General features: G+C 39.9%; 1 protein-coding gene across 1 annotated transcript in view; it reads right to left on the bottom strand.

Annotated features, from left to right (window-relative positions):
* Window positions 1–21,222, bottom strand: part of Hs6st2 (heparan sulfate 6-O-sulfotransferase 2) — a 282,127-nt gene that overhangs the window by 73,403 nt on the left and 187,502 nt on the right. Inside the window, exon 3 of the mRNA XM_059250765.1 lies at window positions 2,867–2,899. Coding sequence (XP_059106748.1) covers window positions 2,867–2,899 — 33 coding nt within the window. The remainder of the gene's footprint in view (window positions 1–2,866; window positions 2,900–21,222) is intronic.

A 21,222-nucleotide genomic window follows, 5' to 3' on the forward strand; every position in this document is an offset into this window, starting at 1 on the left:
TTGCACTTGAGAAAACCAGAGCCAGCAAAGGTTAAATAAATTACCCAAGGTCACACAGTTAGGCCATGGTAGTGCTAGGATGGTACCCCAGTTCTCTTTGAAACTGAAAGCCCCTGCTGTCAGCCACTGAAGTTAACACCTCCACACTTATGCTAGTTAGATAGCTAGCTTGGGGAGAAGGGAGCTGAAACTGATGAAGTACCTCTTAGTATTTATCAGGCTCTTTGCATTGAGTACCTCCTTTTACACATACGCCATCAACTTTTAGGCTATATTTAGGTAAACCTTATGAGAACATATTCAAATAATTATATTGTGGGTTCCTTAAAAAAACAACTCGAATCTATATGACTGTAAAACAACCTGTTATCATTCAAATGTACTTGCTATAATAGTTCCCAAAGGTTTGCATTGTTTTTAAAGTGTGGCATCATTGATTAGGTGGTTGTATTTAAGATTCAAATTAGTAATAACTTTTAGTTAAAGTTTTTAAGATTCAAAGGCATCAGGTAACTGAGGGAAATTTGGCAGCACGCTCTTAAAAGGCCTGTCCTGGCCTTGAATTTTGACAATTCTTGCATGCAGATGCAGTGGCAATGATGTTCAAGATGGGAGATTGGGCATAGAAGGAAGTGCAGCAGCAGAACTGGTTGCCATGTCAGCATCCTTTTATTCCTTAAAACAGTAGAAAAATAAAGCCATGGCTGGTCAAAACATTGAGTGCTAACTCAATTAGAAGCTTGGGAACTCCATACAAAAGGATACACGGGAAATCCAACTAACTAATTTACCTGTGACCCAACAAAGATCTTAGAAGATCCAATTGGTTATTAAGAAGAACGAGAGACAGAGTGTGAGTGAATGAGTGACAATAACTCTAGCAATTAATGTTTTGCTGTCTATAGAAAACCAAATGAGGTTCTGGTCTAAAGCAATTAGTATCACTGCTAATTGTGCATGTGTGGAGCAATAATACTAGGCATTTGGGGTGGCTCGCACTGATTGTTCCCTTCTTCCTCTGGATTACAAAAATCCATTCAGACAGCCAAATAATAGCAAGTACTTAGGAAAATTGTTAATTATGAGGCAGAGATAATCATAATCTTGTACATTTATGAAACTGAATATACAATGAGGATTACCAAATGAATTGTTGCTTTATTATTTTACCAGTGACTGAAAAATATGCTAGCCCTGCAAACAGTTTTCATACAGCATTCATTCCGTCCACCAGAATTCAAAAATGGCCCCATCAGTATTTACCAAAGCTGTTTCTTTCCCATCTCACCACCTGCACTTCTCTTTTCTTTCTCACTAAGACTGTGTGTAAGTTTGCTCTGACGACTTCTGCTCCAGCTCAGCAGCACCATGATAAAAATAAGAATATGTCAGAATGGTGCTACCATGTGACTTTCAAAGCAGAAAAAGAATAAAAACTATCAACACTTCTCCTATAAAAGTGATTACAAGGAAAATAATCCCTATCTTATTGACTATTCTCCTAATAATAATCCACAAAATTTTATTCACATATGAGTAAATCAAAGCTCATAGTGGAAATGGGATCTGCTCAAAGTCACTGCTCTAGGCAGTAGCGACATGTAATATTCTTGCCATGAGGACACATATCCAATCTATGATCTTTGAAATACTCTCCCATAGAAATGTGTGATGAAGTGTTGATGTCTGTCTATACCTTTTATCTCAATGAATTAAAAACTGACTATAGTGTCAAAGGATGACTTTCTTCTTCTCAGTCATTAGATAGTTCCATAGGATACTAAGATGAATATGGAAGCCAAACTCATGAAAATAAACTGGTCATTTTACAGAGGGCCTATCTAATCTGTTTTTACAAGAGCCTGTCCTGGTGGAAGAATGCTAAGCTCATCACTTTCCTACTCTGATTTATTTAGTCAGGGAGAGGTATAGGTAGGCAGGAAAAGAAAACAGAAGCACTGGTAAATATTTCTAGAGCCAATAAACCTACAATAAGCCAAATACAAAACTGGTGAACACCACAACTTTAGAAAAAAATGCCAGCCGGGCGGTGGTGGCGCACGCCTTTAATCCCAGCACTCGGGAGGCAGAGCCAGGCGGATCTCTGTGAGTTCGAGGCCAGCCTGGGCTACCAAGTGAGTTCCAGGAAAAGGCGCAAAGCTACACAGAGAAACCCTGTCTCGAAAAACCAAAAAAAAAAAAAAAAAAAAAAAAAAAAAAGAAAAAAATGCCAAGCAAATAGAGTATGCCATTGAAAAAAAAAAAAAAGGCGTATCATTCTCGTTAAACTCTTCAGCACTGGTGACAATATGATACAGCCATGGCAAAAGTAGGTACTTTCCTGGAGCATTTTCATTGCTCCCAGAAAATAACTTTCTTGTGTTTGCTTAGACTTGTTCTCCGGCAGGGCTCATATGACCAAGGCCTACTGCTAATGGGGTTACTCTACCTTTTAACCCCATAGGCATGTTGGTCCAATGGTTCTGTAGTCATGTAACCCCATAGGAAATGTTGGTTCAATTGTTCCGAAAACCACCATCTATCTTAGGAAGAGGCAAGTATGCCTAAGCACTGTAAAGACTTGGTTGATGGTGGGGATCTTCTTACCCAGACATGCTTCTATGTCATCCAATTTCGGCTAACTCTCAGGAGTGGTGGGGAAAGCTAAATCTTCATCCCACCTCCAAATGGGATCTGCCATTACACCCAAGACTACATGCTGCTTTAAACTAAAACAAGCCAAGTATCTATGATTAAAAAAAAATTAACTATTTTGCATTGCAATTAAACTGGCAGGCTATTGCAGAGTCTATTTATTTTCTAGCTTTCTCAGGCTCAGTTAAACTAAAAATACATTGTTACTTACCTAGTTGCATCTAGAATCTGAAAAATCCTCCACCTGTTAAAGGAACAGTAAAACCAATCGATAGCAAGAGAATAATTAAAATAATAAAAATATCCATTTTGCTTGGATATCATATTTTTACAGTTTCCCAAACTGTAAGGACATAGTTCATGGGTAGCTTTCCCAATTTCTTCCCCATTAGCTCATCTCCAGCAAATGGAGACATTCCAAATCACAAGGCTGAAAAGAGCATGGCAGCATTGATAACCAATCCTCTGCATGGCTGTTGGCATGGAATGATGGATCTATCACTCACGCTAACTTTATTCTTTCTCCAGGGGCAGTGGCAAACTAAGCGAGGAAAAAAGCCAAGAAACCCAAACCCAGACCAAGTCTAACCCTGTAGCATGGATGAAATGGAAACGGCTCATTGAAAGTACTGAGGAGAGATTTTTAATATCATTGGAAATGTATGAACACGGATAAAAGAGATAAAAAACTTTTAGACTTTTCATATACTCTTAAATGAGATGAAAATTCAAAGCACGCATATATACACAGACACAGACAGACAGACAAACACATACACACACACACATACACACACACACACACACACACACACACAGAGTGAAAAATAATTCCTTTCTTTAGTGACTGCCACCCAAACAGAAGATGTCCATCAAAGTAAGTAAATAATATCTCCTAATTTATAAAACTTGCTTAGATCTTTCTCATAACACAAGTCTTAGGATTCACAAAACACTAACTCTATAGTGTAAACTTAGGTTTTTTGTTTTTTTTTTTTGCGTTTGTGTGTGTGTGTGTGTGTGTGTGTGTGTGTGTGTGTACGGAGGTCAGAGAACAATTTGCAAGAGTTGTAGGCTCAGGGGATTAAACTCAGGTCTTTAGGCTCAATCACAAGCTCCTTGAGCACTGAGAAATCTCGCATGTGTGAACTTCTCATATGAACAGCGTCTCTGAAGTTGTACCCAGGTCACTTTGAGACTCAGTTAGGTTCCTGTTCTTAATTAGACCATAACAAGGGCCATTATAATTTTTTACACTTTTTTTGTGCACAAAAAATGTTATAAGGGCCTGTGAGTTGTTATGGGAGAAATGTCTTTTGATATAAAAATGTTCAATTTTATATTAAAAATCAGTGCAGGTTTCTGGGGTGAGTTAAGAATATCTTGTAATAGCGTAGCCAGTAGCAGAGCCTTGTCTGCATCCTCACTTGGGAAACAGTAGATGAATTTTTAAAAATACTCAGTTCAGGGTATGGGTAGACCTCACTTACCTGCTTCTCAGTTGTTAAGACTGCCAGGGAAACAAGTGTTATGAGAAACCAACATGATATGCCTGGTGAGTTCTGATACTACATCTTTCAAACAAGATACCCCCCACAAATTAGGTTGATATTCAAAGCCCAATCTTCCACTCCAGCCACAAAAGGAAGAAATTTAGAGTATGCTATTTCACCTCATGACATAAAATCCTTGTACAATGAAGACAGCTTAGGAACCCTTTTACCACACTTGGTCTGGTGAACAAAGAAAATACAACTTTCGATGAAAATACAAACAAACAAAAACCCCTAACAAAAACAGCAATAAGAAAAAATGAAAACAAGACCACATGTTAATTTTTTTTAGCTCCAGTAAATTCCAAAGCAAAATATACAGTAGTTTCAAAAACCATAATTTCTATTATACTATCTTAATGGAAATCCTCAAAATAATGTAAATATTTCCATTGATTTACTGATTTGTATCAGAGCTGGGTTAAAATTTACTTCAATCAGGAGCTATTATCTCTTCAGAGTATCATTTTTTTTATTTCTAGCCAAAGTTCCCTCATATGTGTTAATATTTTCCAAGTGATTGCACGGATAGGATTTTAAGGAGCTCACTGTCTTACCTGGGTGTCCAGCCAGGCAGAGGTGCAGTATTCAATGATGATCCATGAAGATGTCACAGGTACACCGATCAAATGGGTGGACAGTCATTGCAAGTGACCAAAGACCATGGGGGAAAGGTTAAAGAGAGAGAGAAAGAGATGCACATTGATTAGAAGAAAAGGAATTAATTTCAAATTTTATTTCATACAAATGTACACATACGCTCTCTTTGGGATGGTTCTCAAATGGAATCCCTTAAAAAGATCCTTTAATCATGAAGTCATTCAAACTGTATTTATTATCCATTATGTGCCAGGAATTGCTATAGGATAGAGCAGTGGATCAAACAAACAAACAAACAAAAAATCCTTCCTTTCTGCAGGCTCTGCAATCTTGTGGAATATTTTGTGGGCCATATGCTTGAAATAAGAATTTTCCAGAAATATACCATATGTGAAAGCATTTCTCCTAGTTTTATTTATTCTTTTCTTTATGTATGAAGAAAATAACCAATGGCATCACAGTCAACATTTGTAGTAGAAGAACTGCTTTCTGATTAGAAGGAACACTATAAGTTATGGTCTCCTCCCCTTAAAAGCCCTTCCCAAAGGCTGTCATAAGCCTCCCTTGCTTGCATTTTGAAAGGCTGTGAGAACAGGAAGTCTCTCAGTAGCACTGTCAATAATAGCTCAGTCAGTTCCACATCTTAATCCAGCTTTTCTCATTGACTGTTATTGTTTTCTCTAAGAGGTGGCCCAGGTGGCATGCTGAGATGAGACCCATTAGTCCTCAGCAAGCCCCATCCTGGGAAAACAGCAGACTTGGGAAGACAAAGGAGACATGGATACTGGGCTAAATTCAAGGAGATGGGATCAACCTTCAAATGTTAGCAACTATCTAAAAATGGCAAGTTAGTAGGGAAAGTAAAAGACGGACGTGAATTCAAAATACATTACTGGAATAATGGGAATGTGAGAGTATCTGAGATTTTGAAAATTTAAAAGGGAATTCATCTTTTCTTTGCAACTATTTCATACATGTATACAATGTATTTTATTAGATTCCTCCCATTGCTCTTTCTTATCATCCTATCTATCCTGTTGAGCCCCCCTTCCCCAGTTACAACCATTCTTACTCTCATGCCATTTATTGTGACCCCCTGAGTTAAATTGGGGTAGATTGCATGAGCATGGATGATAGGGCCTATTTCACTGGAGTTTGGGACACTTAGAAGTGCCTTTACCACTGAGGAAAATGACTTTAGATGGGATTAATTTTAACTGGGAATATCAAACTACGGCATCTACCTTTAGTGTTTATAGTATTAGGTTTACGGCTTACGGTTTCAGAAATAAAATTAAAGCAATTCACTTTGATATTAAGACCCAAATCAAGACTCTAAGAAGAGCAAAATAGAATAACAATGTAGGAGCTCTTGCCCAGGAATCAGGATCCCTGATTTTTCCAATGACTCATTTGATCTTGGGCGATGATCTTCTCCATTGTTTTTCTTGAGAAGATTCAGGAGATGAAATAGTTCAACAAGCTGGTTTCTCACCCACTCATTACCAAGCCTAATACCTTTACCTTCCATTTTGGAGCTGTGTTAGTTGAAAATATACCAATCTCTAGTTGTTTTTTCAATACGACCTGCCACTGGTAGTTCAGCGACCCAGCACTCCTGCATTCACAAGCAAAGGAGACATAGCCAGAACAACAGTGTCCAAACTGAAATGCGGCCAAAGACCATTCTGTTCGGGAAAACAGCTCTGTTTATGTAAATACCCAAAGTGGCCGGTTCTTTGTGATGGAAAATTTACATAAAAATTTGAAAACTACCTGCTCAACTCTCTTGCCTACCAAATGGGACAAGTATAATGTCCGTAATCATAATGATATTCGAGATACATACAAAATATATTGTTATGAGTGATGCTCATTTAGAAGAGAATGTAATCCAGTCTGAGCAGAAACCTGGTGCCTTTTGTAAGCAGGCCAAGGAGTTTGAGTATAGAAAGGTAGTTCTCAAGTTACTTGTAATGATTTGATGCGATTATACACAGAAACCCTGTGGCAGAAGACAAGAATCAGAGTCAACATGCAAAAAACTTTTTGTCCAGGAGGAAGACCAGATAAAAGAATAGTCCAAATGATAGTGACTGAGGCAGACCACAGAAATAGCTCCCAGGCCTGTCACTGAGTCATCTTTCTCAGGGAACAGAACCAAGTTGTCAAAACCATGCTCAAAAAGACCTCTATGTCAATGGCCATGGTGAAATCAACCACATTTATTAGTATAGTGGAGAGATGTGCCCTAATACCTGTGCTATACTGTTTGACCACTTTGTATTATTCTTCAGTCTATGCCAAGCCCACATGAAATCATGCACACTGCATCAGACAGGGTACTTCATGGCTGGCCTAAGAAGACTGCAATCCAGGTCAACCTTCCTAAATTGGGCTTTTTGAGTATCTGTTTTAATTCTACAAGGCCTAGCAAGCCTTTGCCACAACTGCGAAGTCCTCTGAGTTTGTTTTGGTTGTTTCTTTCACAGTAACTCCCTTTCTCTAAGACACTCAAGTTGGTTTCCAAACTTACCCTGGTGTCTTTATATTTCCTGCCAGCCAACAAGGATTTCAAACTATATATATATATTTTTTTAATTTGGGCAAAAGTCATAGGAATACAGAGCCTTTTAGAACCACAGTAATTACTCTTCATTGATTTTACCTTCAACCTTCTGACAATTAGGAAGGTTTTTTTAAATATACCCCCTAATAACAGAAGGCATAACACAGACCTACTTATAGTGATGTGTTTCATTCATAGCTACTGGTTGCTTATTCCCTAGATTCAATGAAGGAAGGGAGAAACAAATACTATATAGTATAAGGAGACAGATAAAAGCTTGGACTAGAACTAAATAATTAAGGTCTTCATTCCAGACCTGCCATTATCTGGCTCAGAACTTTGACAAGCCTGTTCCTAATCAGAGAAGTTAGTTGACTAGGTCCCTTTTCCAAGTTCTCTATTCACTCTAATATTCTAAGACTCTGTGATAAACTTGGCATAGTCAGGAACATTCCTATGAACTATATAGCCTAAGTCTCATAAACAGAAACACTAGACAGAAAAACTCCTCAGTTTTTCTAAAAGACCCCCATGCCAAAAGCTGGGTAGACAAGTTGGTCTTCATTTGTCTAATCTTCCTATCAGATCCCAGACAGCTCACTAGCTCCCCAGGCATCTGTGCATGGCCATGCCCAAGAATTTCTATGACACTGGGAGCACAAGCAAGGAGATACCTAACTTGGGCATATTAAGCCAATTTAAGGAACACTATTGATGACTTAGCATGTTACATCTCTGAGGTTATATTTGTTGTGAGCTATAAAATTAAAAAGTGAGTAATATGGACACATCAGTTCTTTGGGGTGGCAAATCCTTTCATTACCACCTGTAATGATAACAAAGAGTCAGTACCTATCTTGAGATGCCTATTACATCATGTCTGAGTCAGAACACAAATGGCTGCTATAAACAAGTGATACAGAAAGATATTTCGGCATTACCCATTAACCTTGGACATTTTAGATCTGAGTGCCCTATCCACTTGCTCTTCCATACCCTGACTACCACAAGTCTAGATTCAATCTCTATGGCTCTACCCCTGGAATGAGGGTGTGTAAAGAGACACTCTAGACTGCATGACATCTTTTAGGGACTATTGGAGTCACTCAATCTTTCCCTGATACTGAGATCCTTCTGGGGACTGGGATTCAGCACAGAGTACAGTAGTGGTGGAGCCAAGCCCAGGACCTATCTTAATAGTATGTCACTCACACTGTGTCTGCTAGAGTCTGCTTAGAGGTAGCAAGCAAGCAAGCATCTTCTCTCAGACATAGTCACACCACACTTCAGAACAACTAAAGACCAAGGGCTGCAAAAGACTGGAAAACAACTACAAAAGACACCAGGGATGTTTCATGTTTTTTCTCTAGTAGCTGTTAATTTATAAATACCCTTTTTATGCTTCTTGCTAACTTACGTTGACTACTTCACTCATTACCAATCCGATTCTTTTATTCCTTTCATTTGAAGAACAATGCCAAATACCTGGGCCCTTTATTGCTGAAGCACCAATCATGTTTTGGAAACAAAGTGGATCTGATGAGAAAAATTGCTGCACAGCCCCTTTCAAATAAGAATTTTCATGTCTGCTGCTGGTAAATCAGTCAGTTCTCAGCTGCAGATGCCTGCTCTCAGCTGTTTCGTGTCTGCATTCCTGGCAGACCACCCTCCTTTTTCCTCCCCCGACTCCCACTCTCACACACCAGAGTTTAGTACAATTCCTCCATTTTGGCATCATAAGAGTGCCCTCTAGTGATGATCCAATTAAGAACCTGGGGACCAAGGAATTCTTAGGTTATGGTGGGAAATGGATTTGTTCTTAACTTGCCCTTGACCATCTGAAGGAACCTACAGCACCTGTTTATCACTTTAGTCTTTCTCAAAGCAGGGAAATGAGTGTAATGGAGTAAACAAAACCAAATGAAGTGGAGGGACACAGACCTTAGAAAACCTGATGTCCTGCTTCTTGAGAAGTATTAGCGTTCATGATGCAGGACCCCTGTGTGAGTTATAAAATAAGTATGCAGACACAAGCTGACTCATCAGTTGAAATCTAGCAACTATTTTCATACAATCCTTAAGAGTTCCCTGTGGGGAAGTATCTAGGGTCATGTGATGGGACCTAGTAGTATGTTTCTCAATTTGTTCACATGAATATTTTTCAGCAGAAAGGAAAGAACCAAGAGTCCCTTAGAAATTTCCCCAAGTATAACAGGCTTGCCATCCATTGTAAGAAAGACTCGAAAAAAGTCATTTACAATATGTAATATAATATAAAATTAATATAAGGAAATACTTGGGGTCATTGCCTCCCATTTTATATCCAGGTTTCAGAGTTTATGGTCTGGAAGATCCACGGTGCATGCTATTTTAGCACCAGTTCAAATCAGCAAAAAGGTTTCCACTGTATCTTTTATAGTCAATGATGCAGGGCACTACAACTTTATTGTATCCATAATATTTTATGTTGACACAGAAAAAAAGTGTGGCAAATTGCCAGCATGGAGTATAATTGCTTCATTAATATGTTAGCATGTTTCACCACAGGGACTGTAAAAAGGTCCCTAACAAGTAATTGTTTGGCCAGTGCTAACATGAGGATTGAGATCATTCCCAAGAAATGTTTAGTGAAGTTGCTAACAGGATCAGACTCATGGGATGATGCGTTCTAGATATATGGCACTCCTTTTCATCAGGGGGCTTAGGTTTCTGATGAAGTCAAATCATGATGAGAACAGTGGATCTAATTGGAAACTTCATTCTAGCTGTCCCAAAACGAAGAGTTAATTGTGAGCTGAAGTTGAGTGAGCAAGGGTTCTGGCAATTGTGTTTGAACCCCAGCTCCTCCTCTTTGGTTACTTCAAATTGTCAGGTTCATTTTTTTTTCAGCAAAACTGGGAGCGCTTTGTGATCTGCAGCAACACCCAAGTGACCCCTAAAGTATCTGTTCAATTTAATAATCCAACAGTCTTCATGAAAAAGAAAGGAAGGAAGGCAGAAAGGAAGTAAGGCAGGCCGGAAGGAAGGAAGGAAGGAAGGAAGGAAGGAAGGAAGGAAGGAAGGAAGGAAGGAAGGAAGGCAAGAAAGCAAGCGAGGGAGGAAGGGAGGGAGGGAAGGAAAGAAGGAAGGAAGAAAGGAAGGAAGGAAGGAAGGAAGGAAGGAAGGAAGGAAGGAAGGAAGGAAGCTAGCTAGCTACATCATCTTATTCAGATGTTTTCGAAGATGTGATGCATGGGATCAAGTAAATGAAACATTTGGGTAATGATCTTCATCATTATTTAAAAGCAACTGTGACAAGGACTTTGATATGCCACTGTTCTTCTTGCCTCCACTTACCCAGCTAGTGCCTTCTGCAGAAGTTGGGAGCTGAGAGACCATGTCTTCATTCACATTTAGGAAGGTCAGAGAATGAAGTAGAAGCTGAGTGAGGCTATAAAACCTCAAAGCCTGGCCTCCGTGATGTACTTCCACCAATGTGAAAAACAAATAAACAAAAAACACATTTCTGGGATTGTTCTCTAAATAACTACAAAAACAAAATAAAATCCTTTAAAGGTACCATAACCTCCTCAAACAGCACCACCAACCACAGACCAAGTGTTTGAATACATGAGCTTATGAGTGGACATCATCTCTGATTAAACACACCACACCTACCAAACAGAAAGTACTGTTTTATTTTGCTGCCTGCTGCCATGCCTCCCATGTCATTATTGACTCGCCCTCTGAAACCATAAGCCCAAATAATCTTTTTTTTTTCTGTAAGTTGCTTTTGATCATGGTATTTTATCACACTAATCAAATAAATAAATAAATAAATAAATAAATAAATAAATAAATAAATAAATAATAGGGCAGGTATGCTGCTCCTAGTCAGATTTTTCCTGCATTATCTATGGGAGCATTTCTTTTGAATGATTAATTAATAGTTTTGTGGACTGTAGGCAAAACCAGGACTGATAATACTCAGTGCATTTGTCCTCCAAAATACCAGGCACAAAATACCAAAGTACAGGGAACATTTGAAGAGTCTGCCAGAGAAATACATGTTTTCCAGAATTACTGGGACTTATGCCTGGATGGCAAATAATAACGCCCATACCATTAACTGACATGTAACTAGTGCTTACTCTATGGCAAACACTATATGCTTTCCAGGAACTGTTTCACCTAGACCAGGAGTCTAAACTTACTGTGCAGATAAGAACACCACAGTTGGGAAGTGGAGATGGCTCGGGGGAAAATGCACTTGTTCAGCCAGCCTGACAACCTGAGTGTGATCCCCAGGACCTACCTCAGGAAGGAGAAAATCAACTCTCTCAAGCTTCCCTCTGATCTTGGCATGCGCAAATACAAACAAACAGTAACTAAATAGATGCAATTAAAAACAATTCAAAGAGAAAGGAAAAATGCAGCACAGAGAGACTAGCACAGTAAGTGGTAGAGTCTGCATTCAAATTCAGAATCATAGGATGCCTGTCCCCAAGCTCATTAGCCACTAACGTCTTCTAACTGAAAATGATTTTACCTTCACTGTAATGCTGTAAGGTAGACACCATTCTCATTTCACAGTGAAGACAGACGGGCCTCAGAATGCAACTTACTCAAGGTCATATAGCCAGTGAAGCCACCAGGACAGAAATATTCAGTCTGCCAGCCCCAAATACCATGCCTTGCACATTAGACTCTGCGCTTGTCTCAATGTTGCCCTGATATTGAAAGGGTCACGGTATATAATCATGCTAGGCATAGAACACTTCCACTGAGAGCTAAGGATAGCACACTCCAAAGTACTTCCATGTATGCCTCTCTTCATGTTTCTCAAGGGACTGTTTTTCATTTTGAATTCCAAGACAGAGTGCAAACCACTTGAACACAAGGAGACTAGATGAGAACTCAGTGTAAATCTTCCCCAGAGCTGTATTGTGCCTTAAACGTAAATCAAGTGGCTGTGGGTGGGCCAGGTACCTTCAGGGAAAGGGAATTGGCAGGCAGATCAGGTCTCTCTGGAACAGTGAATAGAGCTGCCTTTTTTCTATTGTTCCTATATTTTTATCAATACAAAAATATGATTATAGTGGAAAGGCAGAATCCAGAAATGTAGGGCAAGGATACCAATGTGCAGAGGGAAGGGGCTGGAAGAAAAGTATGTGCCTTATTCTAAAAGCCCTGTGTGCTTACTGTGGGAAAAGGGTGAGTGGATGCCTTGGGAAATAATAGGTGTTGGTACTAAACGGCAGAATCCATCCACTAGCACGGCAAACCAGGCCATGAACAACTTGATAGCAACTTAATGTTAAACTTACTAAAACAGGAAGGTATCCTTAAGAGACCATCAAACCCAAACTCTTCATTTATCGCCTCTGAGAGAGACAAAGATCTATAGAGGTTCAAAGAGTTCATCATGGGCCCCCAAACAGTCTCCTAGCCCTTACGACTTTTAGTTTAGGAGTTTAAAAAGCAGAAATATTTTCTCTTAAAAAGACAAGAAAAAACTCCAGGAGTCCCTGCAAGAGGTACAGGAGCAAAGGAGCCAGGAGGAAGCTGGGATTAGAGGTTGTGGAATGAAGACCAAGCTTTCTTTTCTAGCAGTGACTGTAAGATGTTCTTCCGTAAATTCTTGCTCAGGCCAGGAAACTGAGCCTTGAAGAGATGAAGCACCTTGCCCAGTGGAGCACAGGGAACACACAGAGAAGGAAGCTTCGAGGCTGCTCTCATTCCAAAGACTGTGGGATTTTCACAAAAGCAGTATGGAACCAACTTATTTCTCTTTAGCTACATTCCTACTACAAAATAAGTGCCTCCATGTTGAATTTTTGTTTGACTTTGTAATTTCTGTAACGAAGCTGATCCAATGGAGCCTTGGATAGTGCCTTGCTCTCAGCCTTTTGAGAACACATTGGCAGCCTTTATTCTCTGGACTCAAGGAAAACAGATGCCACCAGAACAGCCTGTCAAGTAAAGTGCTTTTTAACCACCCCCATGTGAACTGGTGTGCCACCTCAGGCTGCTAAGGCCACCTCCCTGAGACATAAGTGATGCTGATCATGGTATCCAAGTTTCCAGCAAACTGGGATGATGCTGTCGGAATGACTTCATACTGAAAAGCAAGAGACCTAGATGACATCTGCATCCAGAGATACTTCCTGAATGTCTCCATACATACTGGTGCAAGAAGCCCCACCTCCATTCACTAGTGATGGCCGGGTAGTAGTAGATCAGAGTCTGACAAACACTAAGATTCTCAGCATATTCGTAAAGAATGAAAGAAGAATTTGGTGGTGCTTAGTTGAAGTTGGACTTGCTGACTGGCTAATTACAGAAGTGGCCCCTCATTTGGCCTGCTCATTCTTCTTCATCAAAATGGGGAGTGTTCTGTATCACAGTCAAAGCAGAAAGCATCAGAGAGCTGGTTTTGTGAAAATCAAGTCCTGGTTTCCCACTGACATATATTACGATCAATCTCTAGCCACCCAACTTTTGGCAGTTGCCCTTCACACTCTGGCTTTAAGCTACTCTGGCCCTAACCCCTCATCAAATGGGTAATGATCTGGAAACACACAAGAGCTACTCCTCTATAGGAGGCCCAATTTAAAAGGACCTTTCTCTAGAGAAGCCCTTTGTGCCTGTACCTTACATTTTACATGGTTGTCTCTCCAAACAAAAGGCATATCTCCCTTTGATTCAAAATGTATCTTCTACTTTTTCTGATATATGTAAGCTTAATAGTTTTGTTTCCCATACAATTTATCTATTTGAAGTATACAACTTAGTGGTTTTCAGTGTACTCACAGAAATGTACAATCATCATCAAAAACATCTTATCATTTCCGAAAGAAATCCTTGAAATTTTAGATCTACCTGTCCTATCCTGTTGTTCTCCCAGAACTGACTGCCATAAATGTAGTTCCAGGCTACAGATTTGTCTTTCTGGGACATTTCAAATAAAAACAAGCATATGGTAGTAGTTGCCCTTTATGACCAGCCTTTTCTACTTAGCATATTGATTTCAAGGTTCATCTATGTTGTACATTACACCTGTTCTTCCTTCCTTCCTTCCTTCCTTTCCACTATTACCCCATATCCAAAATTTTAAGAAGTAAAATGTGTCTAAACAATTCTATCCTCACTCCCTTATCAAGTCAACAGAACTACCCTGAGTACATCCTGGACTACAATTATTACTAGCACTATGATTATAAAGATGGACTGAGAAATACAGTGGACCCATTCATGCATTCATTTATTTGTTCATTCATGTATTTATCAAACACCCTATTAGATGTCCACCCTATTAGATGTCTCTTAAGTACTAGGAAAGTTTAGGCACATGGAATGTAAGACTGAGTTAGACAAGACCCATGCCTTCCATGACATCACAGTGAAGCTAGAAGCCTAGGAAACCATGCATTATAAGGGTAGTTCTACCAGACATTGTAGCTGAAGTTTTCCTGGTCCTGCCTGGCCCAGGTCCTGCCTGGTCAGGACAAATCTCTCCCACTCACATCCCCCAAGTAAACACACAGAGACTTATATTACTTATAAACTGTATGGCCGTGGCAGGCTGCTTGCTATCTGTTCTTATATCTTAAATTAACCCATTTTTATAAATCTATACCTTGCCACGTGGCTCATGGTTTAACGGTATCATACATCATGCTTCTCCTCCTGGCGGCTGGCATCGTCTCCCTGCCTCAGCCTTCCACCTCCCAGAATTCTCCTCCTCCTCGTCCCACCTACACTATCCTTCCTGCCTGGCTACTGGCCAGTCAACATTTTATTTATCAATCAATCATAACAACAAGACATAACTACTGAAAATACCTATAAACTATGCTGTGTCCATTTGCCATTCACAGTTAGAACTCGGTTCCTGACTCCACAGATGTTTGTGAGAGAACGCAGTTAGGGAGGAGACAGTAGTCAGGAATTCAGGTGGGTTTTATACATGTTCTGCATTTTTAAATTGAGGTGAATCTATGCAATATAAGATGAATGGTTTAAAGTGTGGAATTCAATAGGATTTAGAATACTCATATATTGTTAAGGCATCACCTCTATCTAGTTCCAAAACATTTTCATAACCTCAAAGGAAACATTGTAGTCATTAAGCAGTTACTCCATCTCCCCCTCCACTCAGTGTGCAACAACCACAAATGTTTTCTGTCTAAATGGATTTGCCTACTGAGATTATTCATATAAGCAAAATCATAAAATGTGGCCTTTTAAAATCAGGCATATCTCACTACTTAGCATAATGTTTTTGAGATTGGTTCACGTTGTAGCATGTACCACAATTTTGATCCTGTTTATAGCTGAACAATATTCCACTGGCTGAATACACCACATTTTGCTTGTCAATTCACCCACTTCTGAGTATTTGGGTTGTTTCTGTTTTGCATGGTCACACTTCATGCCACTATGAAGATTCATATGCAAGTTGCTGTAGAGACATGTGTTTTCATTTCTCTTAGATTTAAACCTAAGCGGAGAACAGTGAATCATATGGTAATAGCATTTTTAACTTTTTGAGAAACTGCCAAACACTTCTGTACAGCAGCTGTACCATCTTACATTCTCATCAGTATTGTACAGGGTTTCAGTCTCTCCCAGAGCTTTGGCTTTATTTTTAACTCTCAGAGAAGAGTTCCATTAAATTGTAGACACCCAATTAGCCCAAATGATTGGCTGTAATGCCGGGCATTTGGATCTGGGCCTCTTAATTAATGCTTAGGCCAGCAGGAGAAACAAAGAGAACAAGGACAGAATGCGAGTGGGGGCCCTCCCCTCCTCCACAGCCCAGGAGTGTCTCTTGTGCATGCTTACATTCTAAAGACTGGAGCTAGCAGGCCCACTGGAATGTTGTGGAACTGTCCTCCAGTCCTTGTCTGTGGGATTCACAGCACCCAGTTCAGCAGAGAACCTAGAAAGGAAGGTTCTTGGCTGTAAGAACCAAGGCCAGAGAATCCCACGTGATTTTAGGAGAGAAATGTCACAGAATCAATACTGACTACGGCAAGGGAAGAAAGAGCAGTGCTGCCTTCTCGGTTCCATGAGAAATTCAAAGTTTCACTGGGTTCTGCAGGCCATTAAATCCTGTGGTATTTGACACTGGCTATGATGTGGATTTAGGAAATAAATAATACTGATGAATAACTAGCTCTCAAGATGATGGCATGTGAGTATATCACTGAAACTTGCCCCTATGGCCTGTCTCTCTCCTTCAGTGATCAGACAGCTGGATGGCTACAGAATCCATGGCTCCTGCAGTCTGTATCACTCTATGGGCAGTTCAGCCTCATTCTGAGATGCCATTAAATCGTTCAAGCCATTCCATGCTATTTTCAGGCACTGAAACTGTCACTGTCAGGGTGACATACCTCTTACCATCCGGGAAGGACTGAGGCACAATTACAAAGTCCCTCTTCAACATGTGAAGAGGAAAGGAAAGAAAGCCTCCAGGTAGAATCTTGATGATCCGGATCAGTTTCAAAATCCTTGACTCTTCAATAAACTGAGATTTTGATGAGCAGATTTGAAATCATATTAGGAAAGGCAATTTTTTTCCCAGTGTATGTGTGTGCAGAAAAGAGGTCAATCCTCTGGGTGTCATTCCTCAGGAGCCACTCGTTTTGACTTTTTGAAACAAGAGGGGTTTTGTTTGTTTGTTTTGTTTTGTTTGTTTATAGGACCTGGGGCTCACCAATTAGGTTTGGTTGGTGGGTTAGAGAGTCCCTGGAATATGTCTGTCTTGTCTGTGCCTCCAGCGTTGGGATATATGTCTGTTAAGACTGGATTCTACTCATATATTTCAACTCAATAACCTAGATCACATCAGATCAAAGAAATAAGTTTATATGAAAGCAAACCGAATATCAAATACTTGCAAAATATAAAGCACTACCTTTTGCTAATAATTTTTGTTTTTTCAAATTTGTTTTTCATGTAACTCGTTTCTGTGTTATTTGTGATAACATTTAATAAGTGGACTATCCTCATTTAAAATGAATTAAGACATGTTGTTGAAATTTTCAGTTTTAAATCTTAACATGGGCAATATTACTACTTATATCCCATATAAGCAAAACCAATTTGGAGTACTTAATAATTTGGAGGAGGGGAATAAAGGAGTCCTGAGGCTGACAAGCATGAGAACTGCTGATAATAAACTATTTTTCCCTTTAATTTGCTACATAGCACTAGCTGGAATCAACTTTGTAAACCTCCTGCTTATAACTCCTGAATGCTGCTGATTATAGGTATGCAGAATGATGCCCAGAGCTGGAACATAATTTGAATGGGAGTTGTGTTCTGAAGCCCTGAGATTATGAGTGTTGACTCAGTGTAACGGAAGTCTTCCTGTTTGGAACTCTGAGGGGCCAAGATTGAAAATGAATAATGGGAGTCCGACCCCTTCATTGTAGAGACCATGGAACTTAGGGAAGACAATGGTTATGGGTTTGTAACTCAAGAACAGCTGAGGTCACATCTGGATCTTCAATGAGCTTCTTTGTAACTGGCTGGCTCAAAAGTAACACTGGCACCTTCTACTTGTTGAGCTCTCCATCTGCAGAGCACTGTGCTAAGAAACACTGTGCCTTAGGAAGTCAAAACCAAGCTCCGTCCATACCCGCAAAACTTCTACTCTATGAGTACAATTGTTCTACATGCTCGACATTTGCAAAACTGACCTAGAAGTACAGGCAACAGTCTATCCTTGCTCCTTCACCATATTCATCTTTGAGTCAGGTCAGCCTTGATCTCCCTAAGATAAAGAATTCAACCAAGCACTGACTTCTTTAGACATCTTGATAAGCAGCAGGCAACCCACCAGGGAATGGATTTTTGAGAAGCCGGGAATCAATTAATTTAATCAGGTCCCTGTATGGTTCAAGAAAAGGTCACACGGCTGACAACTGGAAAGCTGTCTTGGCAGCTTGCCACATGGTGACTCCAGAGAGCGTGTCTGGTGCCCACCACCCTCTCACCCTACACAAACATCCCTCCCTCTGAAAAGACTCTGCTGGGAAGGGACATGCTGAAAATGCCTTTAGCTAATCCCCATATCACTTGAGCAGCAGCAGCAGGACAGAGAAGCCCTGAAACAGTTCCCAGCAACTGCTCACTTGTATCTCAGAATAGCAGTGGTAGGATGGCCAAAGGAACCAAGCCAGTCAGAAAGCTAAGCTAGAACTACACATCAGAATCATCAGGGAGGCAAATGAAACAGTGCACATATAGAACTCGGTTCCCAAGGAGAGCCACATTTGTTAGATAGCATTGACTCCACACTCTGTGTGTGTGTGTGTGTGTGTGTGTGTGTGTGAGAGAGAGAGAGAGAGAGAGAGAGAGAGAGAGAGAGAGAGAGAGAGAGAGAGAGAGAGAGAGAGAGAGAGATATGTCTATACACATACAGTCTTGGGAAACCAGTGAGCACCAAACATTCTCATTTTATAGTTAGGGAAACTAAGAGAAGAGAAAATTTTACCTTAGGGCATATTAAGAGTTCAAGAAATAGCTGGAATGTGAACCACATCACCAGGATCCTAGTCCAGGGCTCTTACTACAGTATCATACTGTGGAGTGACTGAGTGGAGGACTAGTGTATGCACATACACATGTATCATGCGCATGTGTGGCGGGGAGAAAGTAAGGGGTATTTAGTAACAACCAAGCCCTTTTTGATTTGATTCATGCTTTTCCTTTTTAATTCCTCCTCTTTTCTTCGAAATTGGTCATCAAAATCCAGCCTCTCAATTTACAGATGAGGAATCCAGGGACAAGAGTGGAGAAGGGAATTCTTCTAGGTCAGATTGTAAGATCCAGATCGCCAGGCTGTTTCCTGCCCATGTGCCTCCCACTACATTTTCACCCCTTCGTCACATCCTGAGAGAAATATATGGTTACCGATAGCATTTCATTAGTAATCCTCCTACTGAGAGGCAAGCATTGTTAGCAGCCAGCACACTTTCTGATTCTATAACACCAGCCTGCCCTGGGAACCGTGCTGCCTGATGATTTCCAATATGAGTTCAAATTTCAGGGTTTCCCTGGAAATATCTGGGAAGCCAATGCTGCTAATGCAGATAAATGATGGCAAAACTAAATTATTTGCATAGGTGGAACTTCTCTCTTAATTGGACTATTTTAAAGTTACAATTTGTTTTCTGGCCTTTATGTATAATTAAATATAGATGTTCTTGGAGCTTAATGTCAGTTTAAATTTCAGCCCTTGGAAAGTAATTTGTTTGCATGTTCAATGAACAAAACATTTCTAATCGGTTTCAAAGACCGAGGTTCATGCATCATAAATCAAGGTTGCCTTTATGAACGCTAAAAAGGTCAGGCAAAGTAGGCAGCTAATTCTAGTGTAGTCATCCTCTAAAAGTGAAAAATTAAGCTTCTGGTGATCATAAGTACAAAGATGACTTATATTCTTTAGGAAGCATGTATAGGAAAATACAATTAATCTTACTTTGGTGCCCAGTGCTCACACACAAGCCAGCTAAATGATGCCCGTTATGTCCTTTTGGATAAAATAACCTGGAAGAAAATTTGTTTTTCTTTCAATGCCTCAGTTTCCTTATATTCCATATAAATGTACTTCTAAAGTTCTTTCTGTTCTGACAGAAACTATTTAGAAGAGCTAGCCCTATAGTTGGCATTAAAGGTTGTTGATTTGTCCTAGCAAGGAGTTCATAAAGCTTGAAATACTTTAAGTCAGGCAATCAACGAACACATTGACCTATCAGTTCTTAGAAAACCTCCTTCTGCCTTTCCTTGCTGTCCTCTACTATCAGGAAATCGTCAAATGTCCCAGCCCCTTTTGCCATAGTGTCAAGGTTAGTCCCATTCTGCTGGAGAGCTGTGTAGCCCAAGGAACTTCTAGTGTAGTGTTTGGTCCCTTGGAGTTCATCTTTTAACTCTGCCTATGAAGCAGAAATTGTCCTTAACAATATATAACCAAGATATATTGTCAAATGAGAAGAAAACTGGGGGAACTTACTATGTAAATCAGGATGGTCTCGAACTCACAGAGATCTGCCTGCCTCTGCCTCCCTAGTGCTGGGATTAAAGGTGTGTGCCACCATCACCCGCTGCCTTTGCCTCTTAAAGTCAGCACAGAAGAGTTTTAGAAGCTACCTCACAGATGTGTCCGAATGGATGCTCTCTTTTACCTTTGTTTAAATCTGAGCCATTCACATTTACAGAAATGTTTTTATGGTTGTCTTCCAATTCTGAAAATGTTAGAAAAATGGGATCGGGAACATTAGAAATCTAATGTTCTAAAGGTTCCATACTAGAAACAATAGCCATGACTGAATGGTAAGAATGGAGACATCTAGAGAGTATCAACGTTGAATGTGGACTGGGGTGATGTGATAGACTCCACCTAATGCTAAGTGCTTTATGGTCTTTTCTCATTTAATCAGAACAATCAAACATTAAAAAATACAATTATCTCCATTTTGCAAATGACACAGAACAATTAAGCTATTTACTCAAAGTAAAAGCTAAGTAGAGATTTGCGTTAGTCATTTGTTTCTAGAGCTATGAACTTCATCTTTGCTTTAGGGTTATAAAAATAACTGCCTAGAGTTAGATAGTTCTAGTAAATAACCAACTCCTCTCTCTCTCTCTCTCTCTCTCTCTCTCTCTCTCTCTCTCTCTCTCTCTCTCTCTCTCTCTCATTCCTTTCCCCCTCTCTCTTCCTCATTCAATCTCCTCTCTCTCTCTCTCTCTCTCTCTCTCTCTCTCTCTCTCTCTCTCTCTCTCTCTCTCTCTCATCACCATACTAGACAAAACCTTAGGATACTAGAAGCTCTAAATTTTTTTGATTTTCAA

The sequence above is a fragment of the Peromyscus eremicus genome, chromosome X (assembly GCF_949786415.1).
Source record: "Peromyscus eremicus chromosome X, PerEre_H2_v1, whole genome shotgun sequence".
NCBI lineage: Eukaryota > Metazoa > Chordata > Mammalia > Rodentia > Cricetidae > Peromyscus > Peromyscus eremicus.